This window comes from Dermacentor andersoni, chromosome 5 (assembly GCF_023375885.2).
Source record: "Dermacentor andersoni chromosome 5, qqDerAnde1_hic_scaffold, whole genome shotgun sequence".
NCBI classification, from domain to species: domain Eukaryota; kingdom Metazoa; phylum Arthropoda; class Arachnida; order Ixodida; family Ixodidae; genus Dermacentor; species Dermacentor andersoni.
Window position 1 is genome coordinate 198550910 of NC_092818.1, and position 19006 is coordinate 198569915.

Below are 19006 nucleotides of genomic sequence, written 5' to 3' on the forward strand. Positions count from 1 at the left end.
GCTTCCGCAGACAGCGATGCTGCTGCCTCGTTGGTGGCCGAGAAGCTTCCCGACATTTTCAGCCACTATGAAGCTGCCGACATTTATAATGCTGATGAGACGGCCCTGTTTTATCAGATGTTACCGAGCCGCACGTTGTCACTAATGGGAGAAGACTGCCGCAGTGGAAAGCAAAGTAAACTCCGCGTGACTGTTTTGCTTTGCGCCAACAGTGATGGCAGCGACAAGCGAATCCCATTGGTTATTGGCCGCAATGCCCGGCCCAGATGGTTTAAAGGAACAAGGCGGATGCCAGTAAAATATGTGGCCAACTCCAAAGCGTGGATGTCGCGGGCAATTTTTTCCGACTGGCTGAAGGAGCTCAACCAAGATGTCAGACGACAAGGCCGCAGCATTTGTTTGCTGCTTGACAACTGCTCCGCGCACCATGTGGAAAGCCTACAGCTTTCGAACGTCGAGCTGCAGTATTTGCCACCTAACTGCACTTCTCTCATACAACCCTTAGACAAAGGGATTATTAACAGCTTTGAATGCTGCTACCGCCGTTGATTGGTAGAAAAGATGCTCCTGGACATCCGCCTTGAACGGCCGACGAAAGTGGATATCTACCAAACAATCCAAATGCTTGCTGCGTCGTGGCAAGAGGTCGGATCACAAATGATCGCCAATTGCTTTGTTAAGGCTCAGGTAAATCAGGCCATTCAAGCTACAGTCCCTGAAGACGAACCTTCAAACCCACCCGAGGTCGCAGAAGCGTAGCATGAACTACGCATGAATGGCGGGGTGCCCGACGGTGTCGAACTGTGCGACTTTTTGTTCGTGGACAACGGTGCCGTGTCCACGGAAGCGATGACTGATGCGGCACTTGTGGAAACCGTTAAAGATAGCCTTGAAGGTGACGGTCCGTCAAAGCCTGACACGTCTTGTGCGGTGCCTACCGCGAGGGAATTGATGGACGCGGTGGACGTTCTGCGCCGTTTCATCGGCTCGCAGGACGATGAAGCAGCCCTGGATGCCTTAGTTTCCTTGGAGCGCTGAGTAGTGGCTTCGATCGGGCAAAAACAGCAAGCAAAAATTACGCAGTTTTTTTCTATTAAATAAATTCTTTGAATGGCGAGTTCAGTTCAATTGATATCTGTCGCATTTTTATTTCGTTTTGGGATGATCCTTACCAGTCTTAACCCGAAACTGCATGTAACGAAAACCTGAATATAACGAAAAATTACGAACTTTTTTCAATTTCGTTATATCCAGGTTTGACTGTAGTCCATATCTCCCCAGAAGTTAAGTTTATTATCTATGCTGATGACACAAGTATATTTGTCACCTCAGCATCAGATGTTATTCTTTCTAATAAAGCTAATGACATCTTACAGAAGTTAGACAACTGGACAACTAACAATGAGTTAAAAATAAATGCAACTAAAACAAAAGCCGTAGTTTTTCATTCGAAAGGTCAGCGAGTGACTTTTCAGAATAACCTTGTATTTAGAGGCTCAGATATAGAAATAGTGAAGTCAGTGAAAGTACTTGGGGTATATTTCTCCAGTTCTTTGCAATGGGATGATCACGTAAATAATATTCAAATAAAATTAAGCCGGATAACTGGAATATTAAGCCGTATCCGGTACCTTATCCCCAACTCGGTGAGGTTATTGATATACAAATCGCTGTTTAGTTCTTATCTTAACTACTTCTATTTGGTTTGGGGAACAACTACAGAAACAAACTTAACAAAATTACTGAGAATACAAAAGAAAATACTGAGGCCGATAGACAACGCTATAGTTCTAGCACCTAGCGACCCACTGTTTAAATAATATAGGATAATCAAAGTGAATGACCCATATCAATACAGACTACTACGAGAGTACTGTCTTATCTGCAAACGCTCAAACTTTTTGTTCATGGATATGGTGAATTTTTGCTTAAAGGAAAAGGCCTATGAAACAAGAAGTACAGAAATGTAAAACGTTCCTTACTTTCGTACTAATTATGGCTTTCAGATGCTTCAATGTACTCTTCCACAAATTCTAAATCATTACACTAGCAAAGATATAGATGTGTCTCATTTAAGTGTCGCAGAATTAGTGGCTCTTTTTGTTGTATAAACTATGTAGCAATTTATTTAAGTGCAGAAGATTGCAGCAGTTTTCTTTGTTGTATAAGTTATGTATAAACTATGTTTTCAGTTTTCCTTTAAGGCTTGATCTTTACGTAAAACAATGTGTCAATTTAAAGAAAGTGCAGTGATATTGTGATGTCCGTCAGCTGCTGCCATTGTTCACAAAGGGGGCGGAGGATCCCTCAAGCCATCATTTGAACGGCTTTTCCCTCCGCCTCCTATTAAACTGTACTGTGACGAAGCAAATAAATAAATAAATAAATCAAATTGGGTCCTCACAAAAGACGAAGAGTCACCGGACTTTTTGAGCAACATCATGTGCACAGATGAAGCCAATTTTCGCAGAAAGGCCTAGGTAAATTTTCATAATGCACACTATTGGAGGGACTCCAATCTACACTGGGTAAAGCGCAATCGGTACCAGTACCAGTGGTCGCTCAATGTGTGGTTCAGAATTTACGCTGTTGCTATAATCGGTCCTATCTTCTTCCATCACACACTGACTGGACAGTGTTATGGGGACGAAATCCATGAAGGAGTGGTTGATGAGTTTCTCGGCAAAGTCCCGCCGTCACGTCTTCTGTGGCATCAGCAAGTTGGGGCGCCAGCACATAGCAACAGCCGAGCGCGAAACTGGCTGGATGCAACTTTTCATGCACAAGCAGCAAGCTTGCTTTACGCGCAGCTTGCCAACATCCTTCTCCAAGGCATCCAGGTGCTCCACGTAGTGAAGCGGAAGGTCCCTCGTGAGAACAAGCCTATGAGGGACTGAATCATCTTCAGTAAAAGCTCGTTAATTTGAATTCCGCGGTGATGCTACGAAAATTCGAATGGTACAAAATTCGAACTAATGAAAGTCAGAGAAAGAACTTGATCGGTTAAGGCATGTATATAGTCTGACGTAGACTGAGTGCATGCGTGCACATGCTAAGTCATGTTGGCATGAACAATGTCTGTAGTTCGAAGTACTGGCACTGTCAACGTAACCGGATACATGCTAAGTCATGTTGGCATGAACAGTGTCTATAGTTCGAAGTACTGGCACAGTCGACGTAACCAGACGCGGCCAACACATTCCGACGTGCCCGACATCAAGATGGCTCTTTCTCCATCTGCGTGTTCGTCGTGCCGACTGTGCCGACCCACAATGCATGGTGTAAAGAAAAACAAAATGTCGCAGTTTCGCCCAAAAGGCGTAGCATTGATTGCGATAGCGAATTAGTTGATAGCTATACGAAGTAAAGATAGTAGTTTTGTCAGCCGTATAAGCTTGTAAACATTTGCTTACTAACTAAATGAACAATCACTGTGTGACTCGCGCACAGGTAAACACGAACACATCTTGCTCGATGACTGCAGAAACCCGTTGAAAAACGCTGGAGTGAGGAATCACGGCCGCAGCAGTGAGCGAATTGATCTTCATACATCTCTTGCTTCAATGCAAATGAAACGTAGAAAGCACATTGCATGCGAAGCTACTGGCACTACGCGCACTCTGCACACATCGCAAATCGGTTTGAAGATGAGGCCCGCATGGGCGCGCATTTCAGCCACGTCGCAGATCGCTTTCAAGATACGGCGCCCACACGGCTGTGCCGTAAGCAGCTGCCACCGAAAAAGAACGCTCTCTCCCTCGCCTCACCCCTGTGCTTCCTGGCTGCCGTCCTCGCTCCATATGCTTGTTCGCACACACGAGACCGAGCCACGTTCACCGGCTCACCCTCGCATGCTTTCGCTTGCACATGCAGGATACGGCACGCGCCGACAATCATATCGCCCTTGGACTTTATACGGAATCTCACAGCGATGCCAATGGCAAAAATGTGCTGGAGTGTCCATATAACTGCTCTCGCAATAAAAGGTGCTCACACCGCTTCACTGACGGTCGCAGATAATCATTCAAAATGTTGAAAGCGGCGCGCAGGTTGGGGATCGTTTTGTGCGTGCTCCGGAGAGTCGACATCTAGAGGGGGCGGCATTTCGGCTGGCACAGCGCAAGCAGCGTAGTGTGACTGGCTGCATAAGACATGCGCCGAAAACGTCCGACTATAAATGCGTTTTTGCACCACCAATGCTCAAAGCAGGAACAAGAGCTCCGCTCTAAAATGCATTCACGAAACACACCACAGCCTGCTGCAACATTGGTCTCCATTGTACTTTCGTAGCTACACCGGCTGCACGCGGCCGAGTTTCACTATACGTATAGGTGGCATATAGGGGTAATTGAAGATCGCAGGGAGAGGCCTTCGTCCTGCAGTGTACATAAAACAGGCTGCTACTGCTGCTGAATATTATGATGATGATGATAATGATGATGATGATGATGATGATGAATAGCCATGAATCTCAAAGGCTCTTTGTGCTACTGCGAGCGCTGATAAACGTCACGGCAGCCATGTTTCAGACATTACCTGGTGCCGCTTCTCACCGAACACCTCATAGAGAAAGAGCATAGCCTCCATGATGCCATAAAAAAAGAAAGAAAAAGAAAAAACATGCAGCGCTGCGTCTGCGTTTTATATTTAAGGTCTTGGGAGAGGGAGAGAAGCAACCTGCAACAGAGGTGTTGGCCATGCCTGGCCGGGCACAAGAACATCTCTCTCCATTCAGGTCTAAACTAAGGGCCGCAGATGGAAAGAGCAAAGCAGCGCAGCTCGTGTGGCAACGCCAGCGTCGCCAACGTGCTCACCGACTCTCCCCATCCATGATGGTGCAGAGTTGGAATTATCGGTGGCGATGTGGATTTCAGGGTTAATTAGCGGGGTGCGTTACATATTGCTTTTAATGCATTGTTGGACGGACCGCGGGGGCTCCTTCAAATTATCTGAAATTCCAAATTAACGAGTTGTGATTGAATAAGCTTTTACTGTACAGGATATCCCGCGGGTACAACGTTCAGGCAGCCTGCTCTACCGCGTCAGTGCTGACGCTGTGGCCGTCACTCTCGCTATCCAATGTAAGTGCGTTCACGACGATCACCTTGTCGGTTAGAAGCACTTCGTTTTCAAATCTATAACAGTGCGCTTTTTACCGGCAACATCGTGCATTGCCGAGGATCAGCAGGCGGATCAGCCATTCAAAGAAGTCAGCAAGTCAAACGAGGCTGAGAAACATGGCCAGGAACGACTTTGATGCAATGAACAAAGACAAGCACGTGCAGCTTAATCCGTTAGCTTTATTGCACAGATTGAGGGCTGTAGAATAAAGAACCAACTGTGAGGGCTCAGCGAACAATCTGGGAGCAGCGCCGATAGCGCTGGCAGCGTAGTTGGCTCGATTCATTCGAATTTCGGAGGGTGGTCAGAGGTATGGGCATCTCTCATGGAGAGAAGTGTGTGGCCACAGTTGGAGCGGCGACCAATAGTGCAGTGACTCGCATTTCACTTTTCCTTTTTTCTTTTCAAGGATTTTGCACTCCATTACCTTTCGGCACGAACATCCAGCAGCCAGACTTCATCGTTATAACCGATAATGCGGCATGGGGGACATTGTAGTAAGCGGGTTATTTCCCCATAGAAAACATACAAAAGTTGACAGTGCAGCAGCTTTTCATTGTTATAACCTATGTATTGTTAAAACCGGTATCATTATAAGTGGGTTCGACTACATACTGAATGTTGGTGCTGACTGTATTGGGTCATTTTCTTGCATTCTTGATCACAAGCGTTCGCACCGGGAAATTGTACGAAGCAGGATCATGTCAACAAGCTTCTACTGTATATCAGGTTGGCACCATTATGTGCAGAAAAGCTTTTGCATGGTTTCTTGTGTTGTTTGTGCTTCCACTAGAACTTTCCTGCCAATTTATGGAGCTGCCATATTGTGTAGATGTAATCAGTTAAACCTCGATGTAACGAAGTCGGTAAAGTCGGCTTTTGTACGAAATTTTGCTATATTGAAATACCTTTTGTGCAAATAAGTACTGTTGCCGCCAAGTTTTCTCAAGTGGAAGGGGGGCTGCAAACTTTTTTTAATAATCGGGAAATCGAAAAAAACTAATTTCGCTGTGAAAAAAAAGTCATTGTTTAACTTAAGAATTGGGACCAAACGTAAGATTTCGTGCCGTGTCAGTACCTTCACTCACATCCACGGTACAAAGCAAAGCGTGAAGAGCTCCGCCACTGCTGCTGATAGTGTCACTCAAATGAAGCCACAGCCATTTTGGCTCGCCTTGCATTGTGCCTTGCTGCAAGATAACTCCAAGACGGGTCGCGCGCTGTCTGGTTGTTCGCTGACAACCAAGTGCAGCTGTGGCGCAGGGCTGGAGAGGAGGAAACGCACAGCCATCTGATCCCCACTACCTGAACTTCCCCCTCTAGGATGTGCATTAAGTCAATGCACATCAAGGCACCATCCTTTTCAGCTCACCTTTGCACTCTTCTCCTCGCACCCTCAGCAAATGGTGCATGGGGCATGATAGGAACTTATCGCACTTTTTACACTGCTGCACTTTAGTGGCTGCTCTCATTTGCTCGACGTGTAGTTTGAGAAATGCCTTGGCAGACAGCCACATATAATTCAACAATTTGATGATCTGTATCCGTAGCAGTTTACATTTATTGTCTCAATATTTTTTCGCAGCAGCAGTGAAATTTCACTATACAGTCAACTTTCGTTGATTTGACTCTGACGAGACTGATGAAATTGAGCAGGTTGAATTGAACAAGATGCAGAAAAACTGTGAAAACACACCGCCAATTTATTGGGCAGTACCATATTTATGATTGTAACGTGCTCGCAATTTCCATGACAACAAAACAAAAGAAGGTAAAAAGTTGCCCTCGATTGTAATGTGCACCTGTTTACCGTGACCTAAAAAAGAAAAGTCCTTTATAGTACCGCGCACTTCATTCTTTCATACAAAAATACAACTTTCCCTCATTTCGAAAAGATTTACTTCCAACGCACTAAAGTTGCGATAAATTAAAGAAAGTTGCAGTTTCGCCCGAAAGGCGAAGCATCGATTGTGATAGCAAATTAGTAGACAGCTATACGAAAAGTAAGGATAGCAGTTTTATCGGCCCTATAAACTTTTAAACATTTGCTCACTAACTAAATTAACTAGCATGATGTCACGCACGCACAAGCAAACATGAGCACATCTCAGTCAATGACAGTAGAAAATCGTTACCAAAACGTTGGAGTGAGGAAGTGCTGTAGCAGGAGCGGGCGAATTGATGTTTGTGCAGCCTCTCACCTCATCGTGGACTACTTAAGCGATGGAAACACAGTGCGGTGCGCCTAAATGCGTAGACTCTTGTCTGCATCACCGATCACTTTCAAGATAGGGATTGCGCTGTACGCAGCAGCTGCCGGAGTAGAACTCCTCTCCTGTTTGTGCCAGACCCGCACGCAAATTTCAGGAACTCCGAACACCCGTGATGCAGCCAGATTTTTGTCTGTCCTTTTAATTGCGGCATGGTGGTGAACGCGGCATGACTTCGCATGTGGCACTTCCATGCTGATAGAGCAAATGCAGAAAATGGGAAGACGGACGGTAGACCAGAGAGGCAAAATTTAATGAAATTTTGAGGGGTGTGAAAAAAAACTGGTATCTTTCATGTTTCTATCTTTTTATAAGAAAAATTGAAATAAACATTACGATTGTGCGCAGAGCTATGAAAAACCCGACACATTTATTTCTTTAATACTGAGAAGAATATAGTCGTTACATTATCGCATCACAAAAGTCACAGTAAAGCTTCCAGGTTCAAAATATAAGCACGATTTCACATCAAAGCATCAAGACCGACATTTGTATCAATCTTTGTCCGATTCATTTCTACTTGATGCGTCAATGCTTTACTGTGCAGCAGACGAAGCCTCCGGGATATTGAGGTTCGAGCGCACGTACGAAAGTTTTTCCACACGATCCCCTGTGAGCATGTTGCATAGCTTAGTGCACACATTTTCAAACTCGGACAAGTTTCTTTCACATGCCGCAGAAGAAGGCAGAATCTGCAGTACGCAACAGGCGAAGGGGTATGTAGTACTTTTTGGAAGCCATGCGATTACAATGGAACCTTAGACGAGTTGCGTATAAAAGCCGTTCTGCTTGACCTGCAGATCAGATTTTCGCTGATCGCCGACTCTGCTTGCCACTGTCATTGTGCTTGAGTGTTACTTGTTTCGTTTCGTTACTTGAGTTTACTTGTGCACTTTGACCTGCTTGCAATGTGCCACACCAGACAGATTGTCCGTGCCAGCCAATACAGTTGAACCTCGCAATAAGGAAATCAGCAAGGAATGCAAAAAAATTCGCTTTCATGAGAATTTTTGTTGTTGCAAAATTAGACAGCACAGATAGTTAACGCATCTCATAACAAAACTTTGCGCTCAAAATTCCATTAGCCTACTTTGGCAAGCTTGCCCGAGGATATAGAACCATATTGCCGGCAGTACAAACTGCGCTGCATGTGTCAAACAGCAGTGGCAGCACTGCTCCGTAGCAGTATTCTCGGTCCATTGCTTTAGGAGATGCAATCACTTGTGTGAGGTTTTGTGTAACTTGGCACCGGACACAGAGCAACAACGCTCCATGCATGCAGCAGCATTTCTCCAGCGCATCTCACGCCCGTAGACGCCAACACGTCCGGTGCTGAGCCCTAAAGTGGTCGTATCTCGTATACCTGAAGGCAGTTGAATGAGGTTACGGCCCCTTTGCGAAAATCTACATCCAGCGCCAAATCCTTTCACAATGCCTGTCGAGTGGCACCAAAACCAGCAGTCTTGAAGCAAGGGATGCACATTCCCGGATGATTGCTCAATCACGGTGTGATGCTTGGCATTCTATGCTGCGACCACCATCTCAAGCACCATAAACGATTCCGGGTCAGTGGGATATGGATTTCCTTGTTTTTGCTGCATTTTTCTCATCGGTGCACACATTACGCACTGCACTAGGTGTGCAAAAACGGTCGTGACATAGCAACATGCGTGCCACTTCAAACGGGCGATCAACAAGCAATGTGTTGGCCATAACCTGTTTCCAGTGCTCAGAATCACTTCTGCCAGTTGGTTGTTTTTGTAAATCATAATGGTGGCGCCCAAGCAAGTGTAAGATGTTGGTATTTTATGAAATTTTAGTGCCAATCAGTCACATTTTAGCACATTTTGGAGCCTGCTAGCCTTCCGCGAGTAGGTATCTTGCAGCGTTACATTCCAGCATATTTCGTTGATGCAGGATTGGTAGTACAGCGACATTTCGTTGTCGAGAGGTACGAAATTAATTTAATTCTATAGGCATTCGCCAGGGATATGAAAACATTTCTTTGTCATGAGAATTTCCTTGTTGCAGGATTTTGTTATTGTGGGTCTTGACTGTATATCACGAAATGAAAACACATATAGAGCTGCACTAAAACTTCGCATTAGGGAGTATTGTAATCGTCAGGGAATTTTTTGGCCGCTTACACTTGCTATAATTTGCTTGTCGCTAGAGCCTTTCATCGCGATGAAACATTCAGCAATATCGAAATTCCAAGGATATGTCACTGTTGCAAGCAATGTTTCTCTTAAATAAGTTGTGCATGTAGGGGGGCTGGCACTAATGGGGCATATTGTGGAATGAGACATCCTGTCATAATGGTGTTTGCTTCGTAATGAAAAATCAACCTAATGCTTGAAATTGGCTTTGTCCTGTGGCAGTTTGCATTTCAGACGATAAACACCCGAGGCCACCACTTCCAGTCACAGCAGTACCACTGCGTCACCTACTGCAACCACTGCCAGCACATCATCTGGGGAGTCGGTGACCAGGGCTACCAGTGCACCAGTGAGCATTTGTACTCGTCTGCCTTCCCCCCCTCTCTCTCCATTGCTGCTTGACAGGAAGGTTTACGTCCATGTGGATGCTTCTTCCAAGCATGCAGAGGGATTTAAAAGCGGGCGTGTTGGAACCTGCCCGTTCTTGGACAGCACACACACAAAGAAAACACAAGAAAAAAGACAGGACAAGCGCTGGTCTAACAACTGAAAGTTCTTTATTTGAAGAAAAAGATTATACCCAGTAGAGTAATCATCAAAGTCATGTGGATTACATGAAAAAGCAATCATACACTCACAAGTGACCAATGAATGAAATCTCTTCGTTTGTCAGGGAAACTGATGGCTGGCTTATACAAATATACAGCAAATACAGCAATCTTATGTGTGCGCTGATCGTGATGTTTCATAATAATTGAGGTATCCTCAAAAGAAGGCGTGCAGCTGCAATCACTACAATGGCTGGCAAGATGCGACAACACCACTCCCAAAATGTATGTGCCAGGCGTTTTGTTCCTGTATTCAAACTAGATGCTTTCCCAGCAAAATTGAGCTGCAAATCAGTGCCCATGTTGTGTCTGCCACCATCCTTTGTCTCTTGTGCTCTGCCACTATGTTCCCAAACCATAGCGCTTACTAGTAAAGTAATTCCTACAGACTTAAGTTTAAGGCCCTAGTAAAGCAAATTTCTATAGACGAAGCTCAAGGAACTACATAATGAAAGAAATTTTGGCTTTAAGGAGGCCTGACCAGAAGTTGTAACTGTATAAAACTGTTAAAACAAGACATAAAGGTTTGAGGCGCAAGGTCAAAATTCGTCTGGAGCTGTACAAAGAGCAAAACCCCAGAATCATGTAAAATGATTGACGCGCTGCTTATGCTCAAGTCTGCATTTTATATATATATATATGGCATGCCTCAGTGGCTAGCTATGCATGGCTATTCTTACTGCACTAATAAATTTGAGTTTTTTCAAACATACTCCTGCACCCACACTGGCCATATAGGCAGGAAGTGCTGAAATGAAGCCATTCTTTATCTCCTGCATACCTTTCCCCTAGGATCCCAAAATGTACCACTCGCCCACCTCTTGATTCTCCTGTCTCTTGAGCAGTGATAGTTGTGCCTGCAGTAAAGGGGGCTGTTGTGGTTGTTCTGATTTGCAGACTGCGAGATGAATATCCACAAGACGTGCGTGCGGGTGGTGGAGGAGCAGTGCATCGGGTCACTGCGGCACAAGAAGGCCAAGAAGAACCATCGCATGTCTGGTCTGAACCTCATGGAGGGCATCAAGACCAAAGCACGCCGCCCAAATGCCCGCCGGGGCACCCAGCACTCCGTGGAGGACTGGACCGGCTCCCTTGACCCGGCCGTGCTACCCCAGGACCCAGGTGAGCACACTGCCTGCATGATTTGCTAGGACAGCCTGGGACGCATGCTCTCAGATTGCCATTTTGGCTGTATTCTCAACTCGCATTAACTCGTAGGCACTTCAGGACACCATATTATTTATGGAATTGTACGGAGCTAAGTAAATATGTTAGTTTCTGCAAAGACCTGCAAGGTGGAATAAGTTCCAGGTAAGGGAAAAAATTGCCATTGGCCTGACTCTAGCAGAGCGCTATGAATAAATTCCATTCAGTGACCTTGAAGAGCAAAGTTTGCAGTAAAGAAAAAGTGAAAAGATGTCACTAATGATCAAACCTCGGACAAACACTTTCCCTGCGTAGTCTTCATACCATCTGAGCTAATCAAGAGGCTAGCAGACGGCAGCATGATGCTGAATAAATAATTTGGAGCTCTAAAAGCTCAAGGTTCTTATAATAAATTCAGCCTAATGTTGCTGGTAGTTGCACCATAGTCGGGTGATAACAACACATTTAGCCTGCCTCTGCACAGTTTTTTTCTTGTACGCAGACCAGAAGAATAGAATGCACTCTGCACTCAAGTGAAATCCAGATATGTAATTCAATATCTCCTATTTCAAGTTGATGGATAATTCAGACTGCTCTGTTGGTCCTGGGAAAGTTCTATGTAGTATTGAATAAAGAAAAACTCCCACAAGTTCGAACTCCAAAAGCCAGGCAATGGTTATTTCAAACAAGATATCTCACTCTCATGCTTGCAAAGGCAAAGGTGTGATGTGTTGCTAGCTACCGGCTGCAAAAATGTCCAGGAAAGATGCATGGGAACTGCGAGCGCCCTCCTTTCCCGTCCATCTTAAAGGAGCCGGAAGGAGCTCCCAGCACGCACTCACCTCCTCCCCCTCTCCTCTCCCTCCTAAGCGCATACTTGATCACATTACTGTATGCTCAACTGCGCTCCCCTTCTAGCTCGACCACGGGATCTCCAACATTGGACACACGGAAGTATGGTGGGCGTCAAGCCATCATCCTTCTTGCCTCACCCTTGTACATTTTCCGTCAAACCGACAACAAACAGCACATGAGGCGTGATCTTATTGCATTTGGACTTTATTCAAAACCTAGGCTTCTTCCAGTGCATGTCACACAGTCACTGATGGAGGAAAGATTACTTTTTTACTGTGAGCCCAGTGAGTCTTGGTTTTGCGTGCTGTATCGCACAATTGACTGGGCACTATATTTAAAGGGAGCTCCCCTTAGTTAAAACTCCATTTTATTCAAATAAATTTCCGGTCCCCTTGGAGTTCGAATTAACGATGTTGCACTTTATTACAGTGAAACCTCGTTAAACCGTAGTTGGCCGGAGCTTGGAAAAAGTACATACTAAACGGTAGTACTGTTTAAGCGAAATAGCACGAGATCGCCCACTTACCTGTCGAAAACAGAACTCTAAACAGAACTCTGAGAGATTGTGATGGAAGGGGAATAAAACATGCAGTATTTATTCACTTCGCACGACAAAAGTGTTATTTTCGTTTGATGCCGCAGCGACCTAGCACGACGACAGCGGCCTCAAACTTACTGAAGCTGCGTGCCAGCTTTTCAGCCAGCCCCCTCTTCTCGGCAAACACTCGCATGGCAGATTCCTCATTGGCGTTATGTATTCTCCGTGTACGCGTGCGGTAGCGCTGCAGAAGTCGCGAGGCACCTTTTTTATTGCGGGGTGCCGGAGTTTGGAATAGAGTTACGTTATCGTGCCCCTGTTCTCGTCGCGACGATTACATTCATGAGGCTGACGTAACGCGCAGCTTCTGCCATTGTCGGGCCTGAATCGCCCGTGCTGTCACTTTCCGTGTCGTCCTCGTCACTGTCGCTAGACGACACTTCGCCAACAACAGAGGCAACGATGGCGAAAAGTCGAATCTCGTAGTCGACATCTCTTCGCGGTCGCAGCAGCGCTGCCGAGCAACTTCTTCGCATTCCAAATGCCACACACCGTAGTCAACAGCAGATCCCTGTTGGCCGCCAGCGCCGACTTCTTCGTGTCACGTTCGATAGCACAGACAATGTCTAATTTTTCTTCTGTGCTGAGCATTGGGCGTCTTTTTTTATCCGAGCTTCGGCATAATGCGAGTTCTCGCTTGCACGATGCCACAACGCTCTCTGGCACGGAAGGATGGATGGATGGCAGCTACACCCTTTGTAACGGGCGGCGGCTGGCGCCACCTAGCCTTTTGCTCCCCCTCCTTTTTTTTTTCTTTCTTTATATCCCCTTCTCATTAAACTAGTTTTCACTCCCCTCCTCCCCCCAAAATAACTATCTAAAAAAGTATAGAAAACATTATCACCCGATTTATGCTATTATCTCTCCCTTGACTTCCTCCACCAATCCTCTAGCCTCCCCTTCATTACTGCCACTCTTGTCTTGTCTATTTGCCCTCGTTCCCTGGGAAAACCTAATGCCCCTTCCATATCTGCCACTGTTCCCTCTGCCAGAGTCGGGCAAAGGTCTGTGCATCTCAGCACTATATGCTCTGTGGTCTCCATTTCGGCTCCGCAAACCGTGCACAAAAGGTCCGCGTCTTCAAATTTAGCCCTGTATGTTTTCGTTCTCAAAACCCCTGTCCTAGCTTCGAATAATAGTGAGCTGCCTCGCGAGTTATCAAATAAGAGCTCCCTCTTAATCTTCTGTTTTTGTGATCTATACATAGATAGCGCTGGCTTTCCGAGCATTCTTTCTTCCCACATTTTTCTTTCCGTCTCCTTCACCTCCTTTCCCACACTAGAACCATGTTGGACCCCCTCCCTCGGCTGTAGGTATCTATTCCTCAGCTTCCTCGTTCTGAGTGTTCACTTCGTGTTCAAACCTTTGATGTATAGATATTTGTACACTTTTCCTGCCCACCTTTTTTCCTCCAGTGCTGGGAGTCTCTGTTCATATTTTAGCTTACTTATTGCCTCTCTACCTTCGAATGACGTCCATCCCATGTCCCTCTGCACTCCCTCATTAGGGGTGTTCCCGTGCGCTCCTAAGGCCAACCTGCCTACGCTTCTCTGTCTTGTTTCCATGCATGCCTGAACTTCTGATTTCATGCACAGTACTGAATTTCCAAATGTGAGGCCAGGTACCATAACCCCTTTCCATACGCCCCTAACCACCTCGTACTTATTATAGTTCCTTAGTGCCTTGTGTTTCATTACAGCTGAGTTCCTTTTCACTTTTTCAATCATAATTTTTTCATGTTCTTCCAAGTACTTTTTTGCCCTCGTTGAGCCATATGCCCAAATACTTGTATTTTTCAACATGATCAATCTTAGTGCTTTGTATTTCCAATGGCTCCCTCCTTTCTTCATTGTATACGATTATCCCAGACTTCTCTCTACTGAATTGCAGTCCCAATTTTTATCCCTCCTCTCCACATATGCTCATTAGTTCCTGTAGCCCTACTCGGGTGTCAGCAAGCAGTACAATATCATCTGCATACATTAGTCTGGCTAGTACTTGAGCTACCTTCTGCCCTTCCAGCATATAGCTTATGTCGGTTCCTATTGTGCTCTGTTCTAGTCTCTTTTCCATTTGGCTCATGTAAATCATAAAAAGCAGGGGCGACAATGGACAGCCCTGCCTGAGACCTCTTCTTATTTTAGCTGGCTTTGTAGTTTCCCCCTGCCATGTTATTTGTACCTCATTATCTGTATAAACTTGTAGGAACCCAATCACCTTTCTATCTAGACCATATTCCCTCAACTGGCTCCATAACTTTTCTCGGTTTACATTATCATAGGCTCCTCTAACGTCTAAAAAAGCTATCCATAGCGGTTTCTGCCTGGCTTCCGCTATCTCTATGCACTGTGCTATAACAAATAAGTTATCATCTAGCCTTCTGTTCCTTCGAAATCCATTCTGCAGTTCTCCCAAGATCTCTTCACGTTCTGCCCATTCCTCCATTCTCATTTTCACCATCTGCATTGCTACTCTGTATATGACTGATGTGACAGTTATTGGCCTGTAGGATTTAATGTTGTCCTTGCTTCCATTACCTTTGTAAACTACTATCATTCTGCTTGATTTCCAGTTCTGTGGAACATCTCCCCCTACTACTATTTGTTCAATAAGTTGTCGTAATTTTAATTTACTTTTCTGACCTAATATGCTTATCAATTTCATAGGTATGTCATCAGGTCCTGTCGCTGTTCCCACGGGGACCTTGTGTTCAATTCATTCCCATTCCTTACTTGTCATCCCTCTGTTCTCCTCCTCTAATTCTGTCCTGCTGTTGTCATTGTTCTCCATTTCGCTACCCACTGGCTCTGCAAATGCTGCCTCTATTGTTAACCTAATATATTCCTGAGCTTCCTCTCCCTCTACCTTTGTTCCTTCTGGTGCGGTCAGTGAGTGCTGAACCACCTCTGTCTTCTTACTCTGTTGCCTTATGTGTTCCAAAAATTTCTTAGAGGCATTTCTGTCTTTTTTTCATATCTCTAACAACCACTGTACCCCAACTCTTGCTATCTTGGCTTGAATTAATGCCAATGCTTCTCTTTTTATTGCAAGGTAATCCTCCCATTTTGTCTCCACGTCTTCTGGTGTGGCTCCCCTTTTCTTTGCTGCTCTGTGTTTTCTGCACGCATCTTTGCGTTGCTCTATGGCCTCCTTAACTTCTCGGTCCCACCAGCTTTTTGGCTTGTTTTCCCTGCTTACTTCCTAATTTCCTAATCTGTCCCTTCTCTAGCTCTCGTTTAAAAATACCTATTAACTCGTCGTATGTTCATGCCCTTTGCGGTTGCTTGGATACAATGCTTTCAATGTTTTTTGCCACTTCTTGTAGCTGCCTGTCATTCAATTTGCTCATACCTTTCCTTTCTTTAGTTTCTACCAGTGGTACTGTCCTTCCAAGACTGATTTTGATTCGTTTGTGATCCCTCCCCAGGCTTTTTGTACCTTCCTCATCTATTTCCATACATCCCAACCGTTCATACAGTTTGTGGGACATTAGGCAGTAGTCGATTGTCGAGTGGGTGTTATTTCTTTTCCATGTTATCTTCCCTTCGTATTTAATTTCAGTATTAACTATTACAAAATCATGAGCCTCACAAAAATCTACTAACATCTGCCCGGCGTCGAATGAGGTTGAGGCACGGCGTCGAAATGATGTTGATGATGATGTGGCTTCACGCGCAATCGCACAGGGCACTTGGAGGCCATTGTTCCGATCTCTGAGGCTTGTTGTTCTGCCCGGCCACCGGATGGAGACGACGCACCGCCGTGTTTGCGCTACGAAAAGTGGAAACGCTACGTTTTAACCGATGTGTACGCAATAAGCTGGTACGATTTATGCGGATACAAAATACATGATGTTAAATGGCTGCTGAGTCGGGGATTTGACTTTAGTACTTTTAAAACGAAACTATTGTTTAAGCGGGTACGGTTTAACGAGGTTTTACTGTACTATAGAAGGAGTATTTACTGTATTACTACAGTACAGGAGTGCATAAGTTGAGAATTATTTCATGCTTACAAATAATTTTGGACATGAGACAGAATGCCATAATTGACTCTATTTGGGACAAGATGTGTTCCGTAATCATTTTCCCTGGGAACCAGTGGAGGATCTAATGCAAGGTACCACAATTGGTGCAGATCGGAGTCGTCCAGAAACCGGGGATGAGTGCGAAGCTACTGTGGCGGGTGGTGCTGCAGAGCTGCTCGACAGGGGGTAAGTTGCCAAGACATGCATGTTCTCGCAGGCGTGCGGTTGTGCATGGCTGTCAGCACGGCTGCGTGCATACACAGCCTGTGCGCCCTGTTCTAGATGTAATCTGCCACGCATGCAAGGAGTGGGTGTACTATGATGGCATGGCATCACGTGCGCTGTCTTCCTACGCATTTAGTACTCAGGGTCGCATAATTTCCGACCTTCGGAGACATGTTGAGCTGAAATGCAGACAAAGCATTCACTCCCCACTGCCAGCATTTTTCATGATAGTGTCGTCCCACTGTAGGCAATCCTATCAGCTGGGGGGGTGGAGCGGATGTAAACGTTTAGCTAGCCTCGCTTCGGTCTGCCAATGTGACGGTAATGTTTACATGGCATGAAACTATCTTTCATTGCCGACTCTCAAATTCAATGCAATGAATTTTTTGTTCATTTAAATTAGCTTTTTTCAATTGCCCGATAATTTGGAAAACGTTTCGGATCTTTTTGTGTAAGAAAAATTCATTGGCGACTTTACTTATTTAAGAAGGGGTGTGAAAAACTGAATACAGTCAACAACCAATAATTCGGACTCCATGGAGAACATAAACAAGTCCAAACTATCGAATGTCCGAAAAAACAAATGTAAGAAGTGGTTGATACATTGCTGCTCGCACTTCCACTTACGTGCAACCAAGTCCACCTGTATTTCTTCCAGTTTTGTGTTTTCTCTGTATGCCAATGCGAGGACTACAAAAGCTCGAGTCAGATCCTCATGTGAAGGCTCTGGAGCACATGGCACATCATTATCATCCAAGTTATAGTCACAGTTTGACGGTGGGAGAACTTGCTCAATTGTTTCGTGATCGTTGAGTTCGGCACGCGACGTCACCGCACTGCTGATGTCTGCAAAGTCTTCAGATGTAACGGCAGCAGGAATCAGCACACCGCAGCCTAACGGGTCATCAATGATGTCCGCATTTGAGCTCATTGTCGTAAGCAGCAGTTCAAGCTGATCAGTTGCAGAGCCAGGCTTATTTGGACTGTGTCTCAAGACTCATTCGGAGTCAGACTGGGAGGGCATAGTTGGTGCCATTTGACATGGACTGTCAATAACTTTACGAGAAAGACTTCTTGGAGCCAGCAAAGCGCTGTCTGGAACGCATACTAAACAAACAAACAAGCACAAAATGGCAGAATGCTGTCCGGAAAGCGAATTCAACAAACAAGAGCGGGCCATGCACAGTGGTGCCGTAATGGATGTGATGATCGCGATGTTGATGTGACCTCACAATTCAGGCAAAGCCTCTAAGATTGGCATTTGCAGTTAAATCTCTGAGGCGCATAGCTGCAACCAAGGTTAGGTTTCCGGGAGTACCATCTAGCATGTAATCACTGTGCCCACACTTGATGTCTCGTCAAGGTTGCCAGAGGAGATAATGGCAGCAAAGTCGGCTTACGTTGCAGCCACGGACGAAGTCCGGATAATCAAATGTAAAGCTGGCGACTGTCCGAAATATTAGTCTTTACACATTGTCTGTGGGGCCATTGGCGGTGCCACGAAGCTGTCCAAATTACTGAGCGTGTATGGATTGTCGGTCTCCGGTCACCACTCAGCGCGTAGCCGGTGCCGATGGTGAAGAGCAGGTGCTGTTCGCGCCATTTCATCAAGTTCTGCATGATTTGTCACCTGTCAAAGAATCTGAAATCTGGAGAGTCGCAACAAGTTCACGCAATGCTCGCTACCATCCCTCTTCCTTGTCGTTTATCCACCGTCGTTAGCGAGATGTTTTGTTGATTTTCCGAGTGTCGAGCGGCTACTGGGATTAGATCTGCATCGATTTGGCGCCAAATCGTAACTTTTGTTGTCGCCAATGCCGATGAAGCAGCGCCGAGTAGGCCTAATGGCCTAGGCTGTGTGGCCGTGACAAAAATTCGCTGCAGGACGATGTGCTAAGGGGCTGCAAACTGTTACGAAATTCGTGCCGGTAATACGTCAGTAAAGGTGCAGTGGTCTTTTCCAAAATAACGGCTACAATTTAGATTGACGGCTGTTC

The 19006-nt window shown here is 45.5% G+C and overlaps 1 protein-coding gene across 8 annotated transcripts in view; it reads left to right on the plus strand.

Moving 5' to 3' along the window:
- LOC126531831 (rho guanine nucleotide exchange factor 11-like) overlaps nt 1-19006 on the plus strand; it is a 251734-nt gene that overhangs the window by 114964 nt on the left and 117764 nt on the right. For all 8 annotated transcript variants that reach the window (XM_050179572.3, XM_050179576.3, XM_050179571.3 and 5 more), the window contains 3 exons: nt 9773-9899; nt 11056-11280; nt 16895-16970. In XM_050179572.3, coding sequence (XP_050035529.2) covers nt 9773-9899; nt 11056-11280; nt 16895-16970 — 428 coding nt within the window. The remainder of the gene's footprint in view (nt 1-9772; nt 9900-11055; nt 11281-16894; nt 16971-19006) is intronic.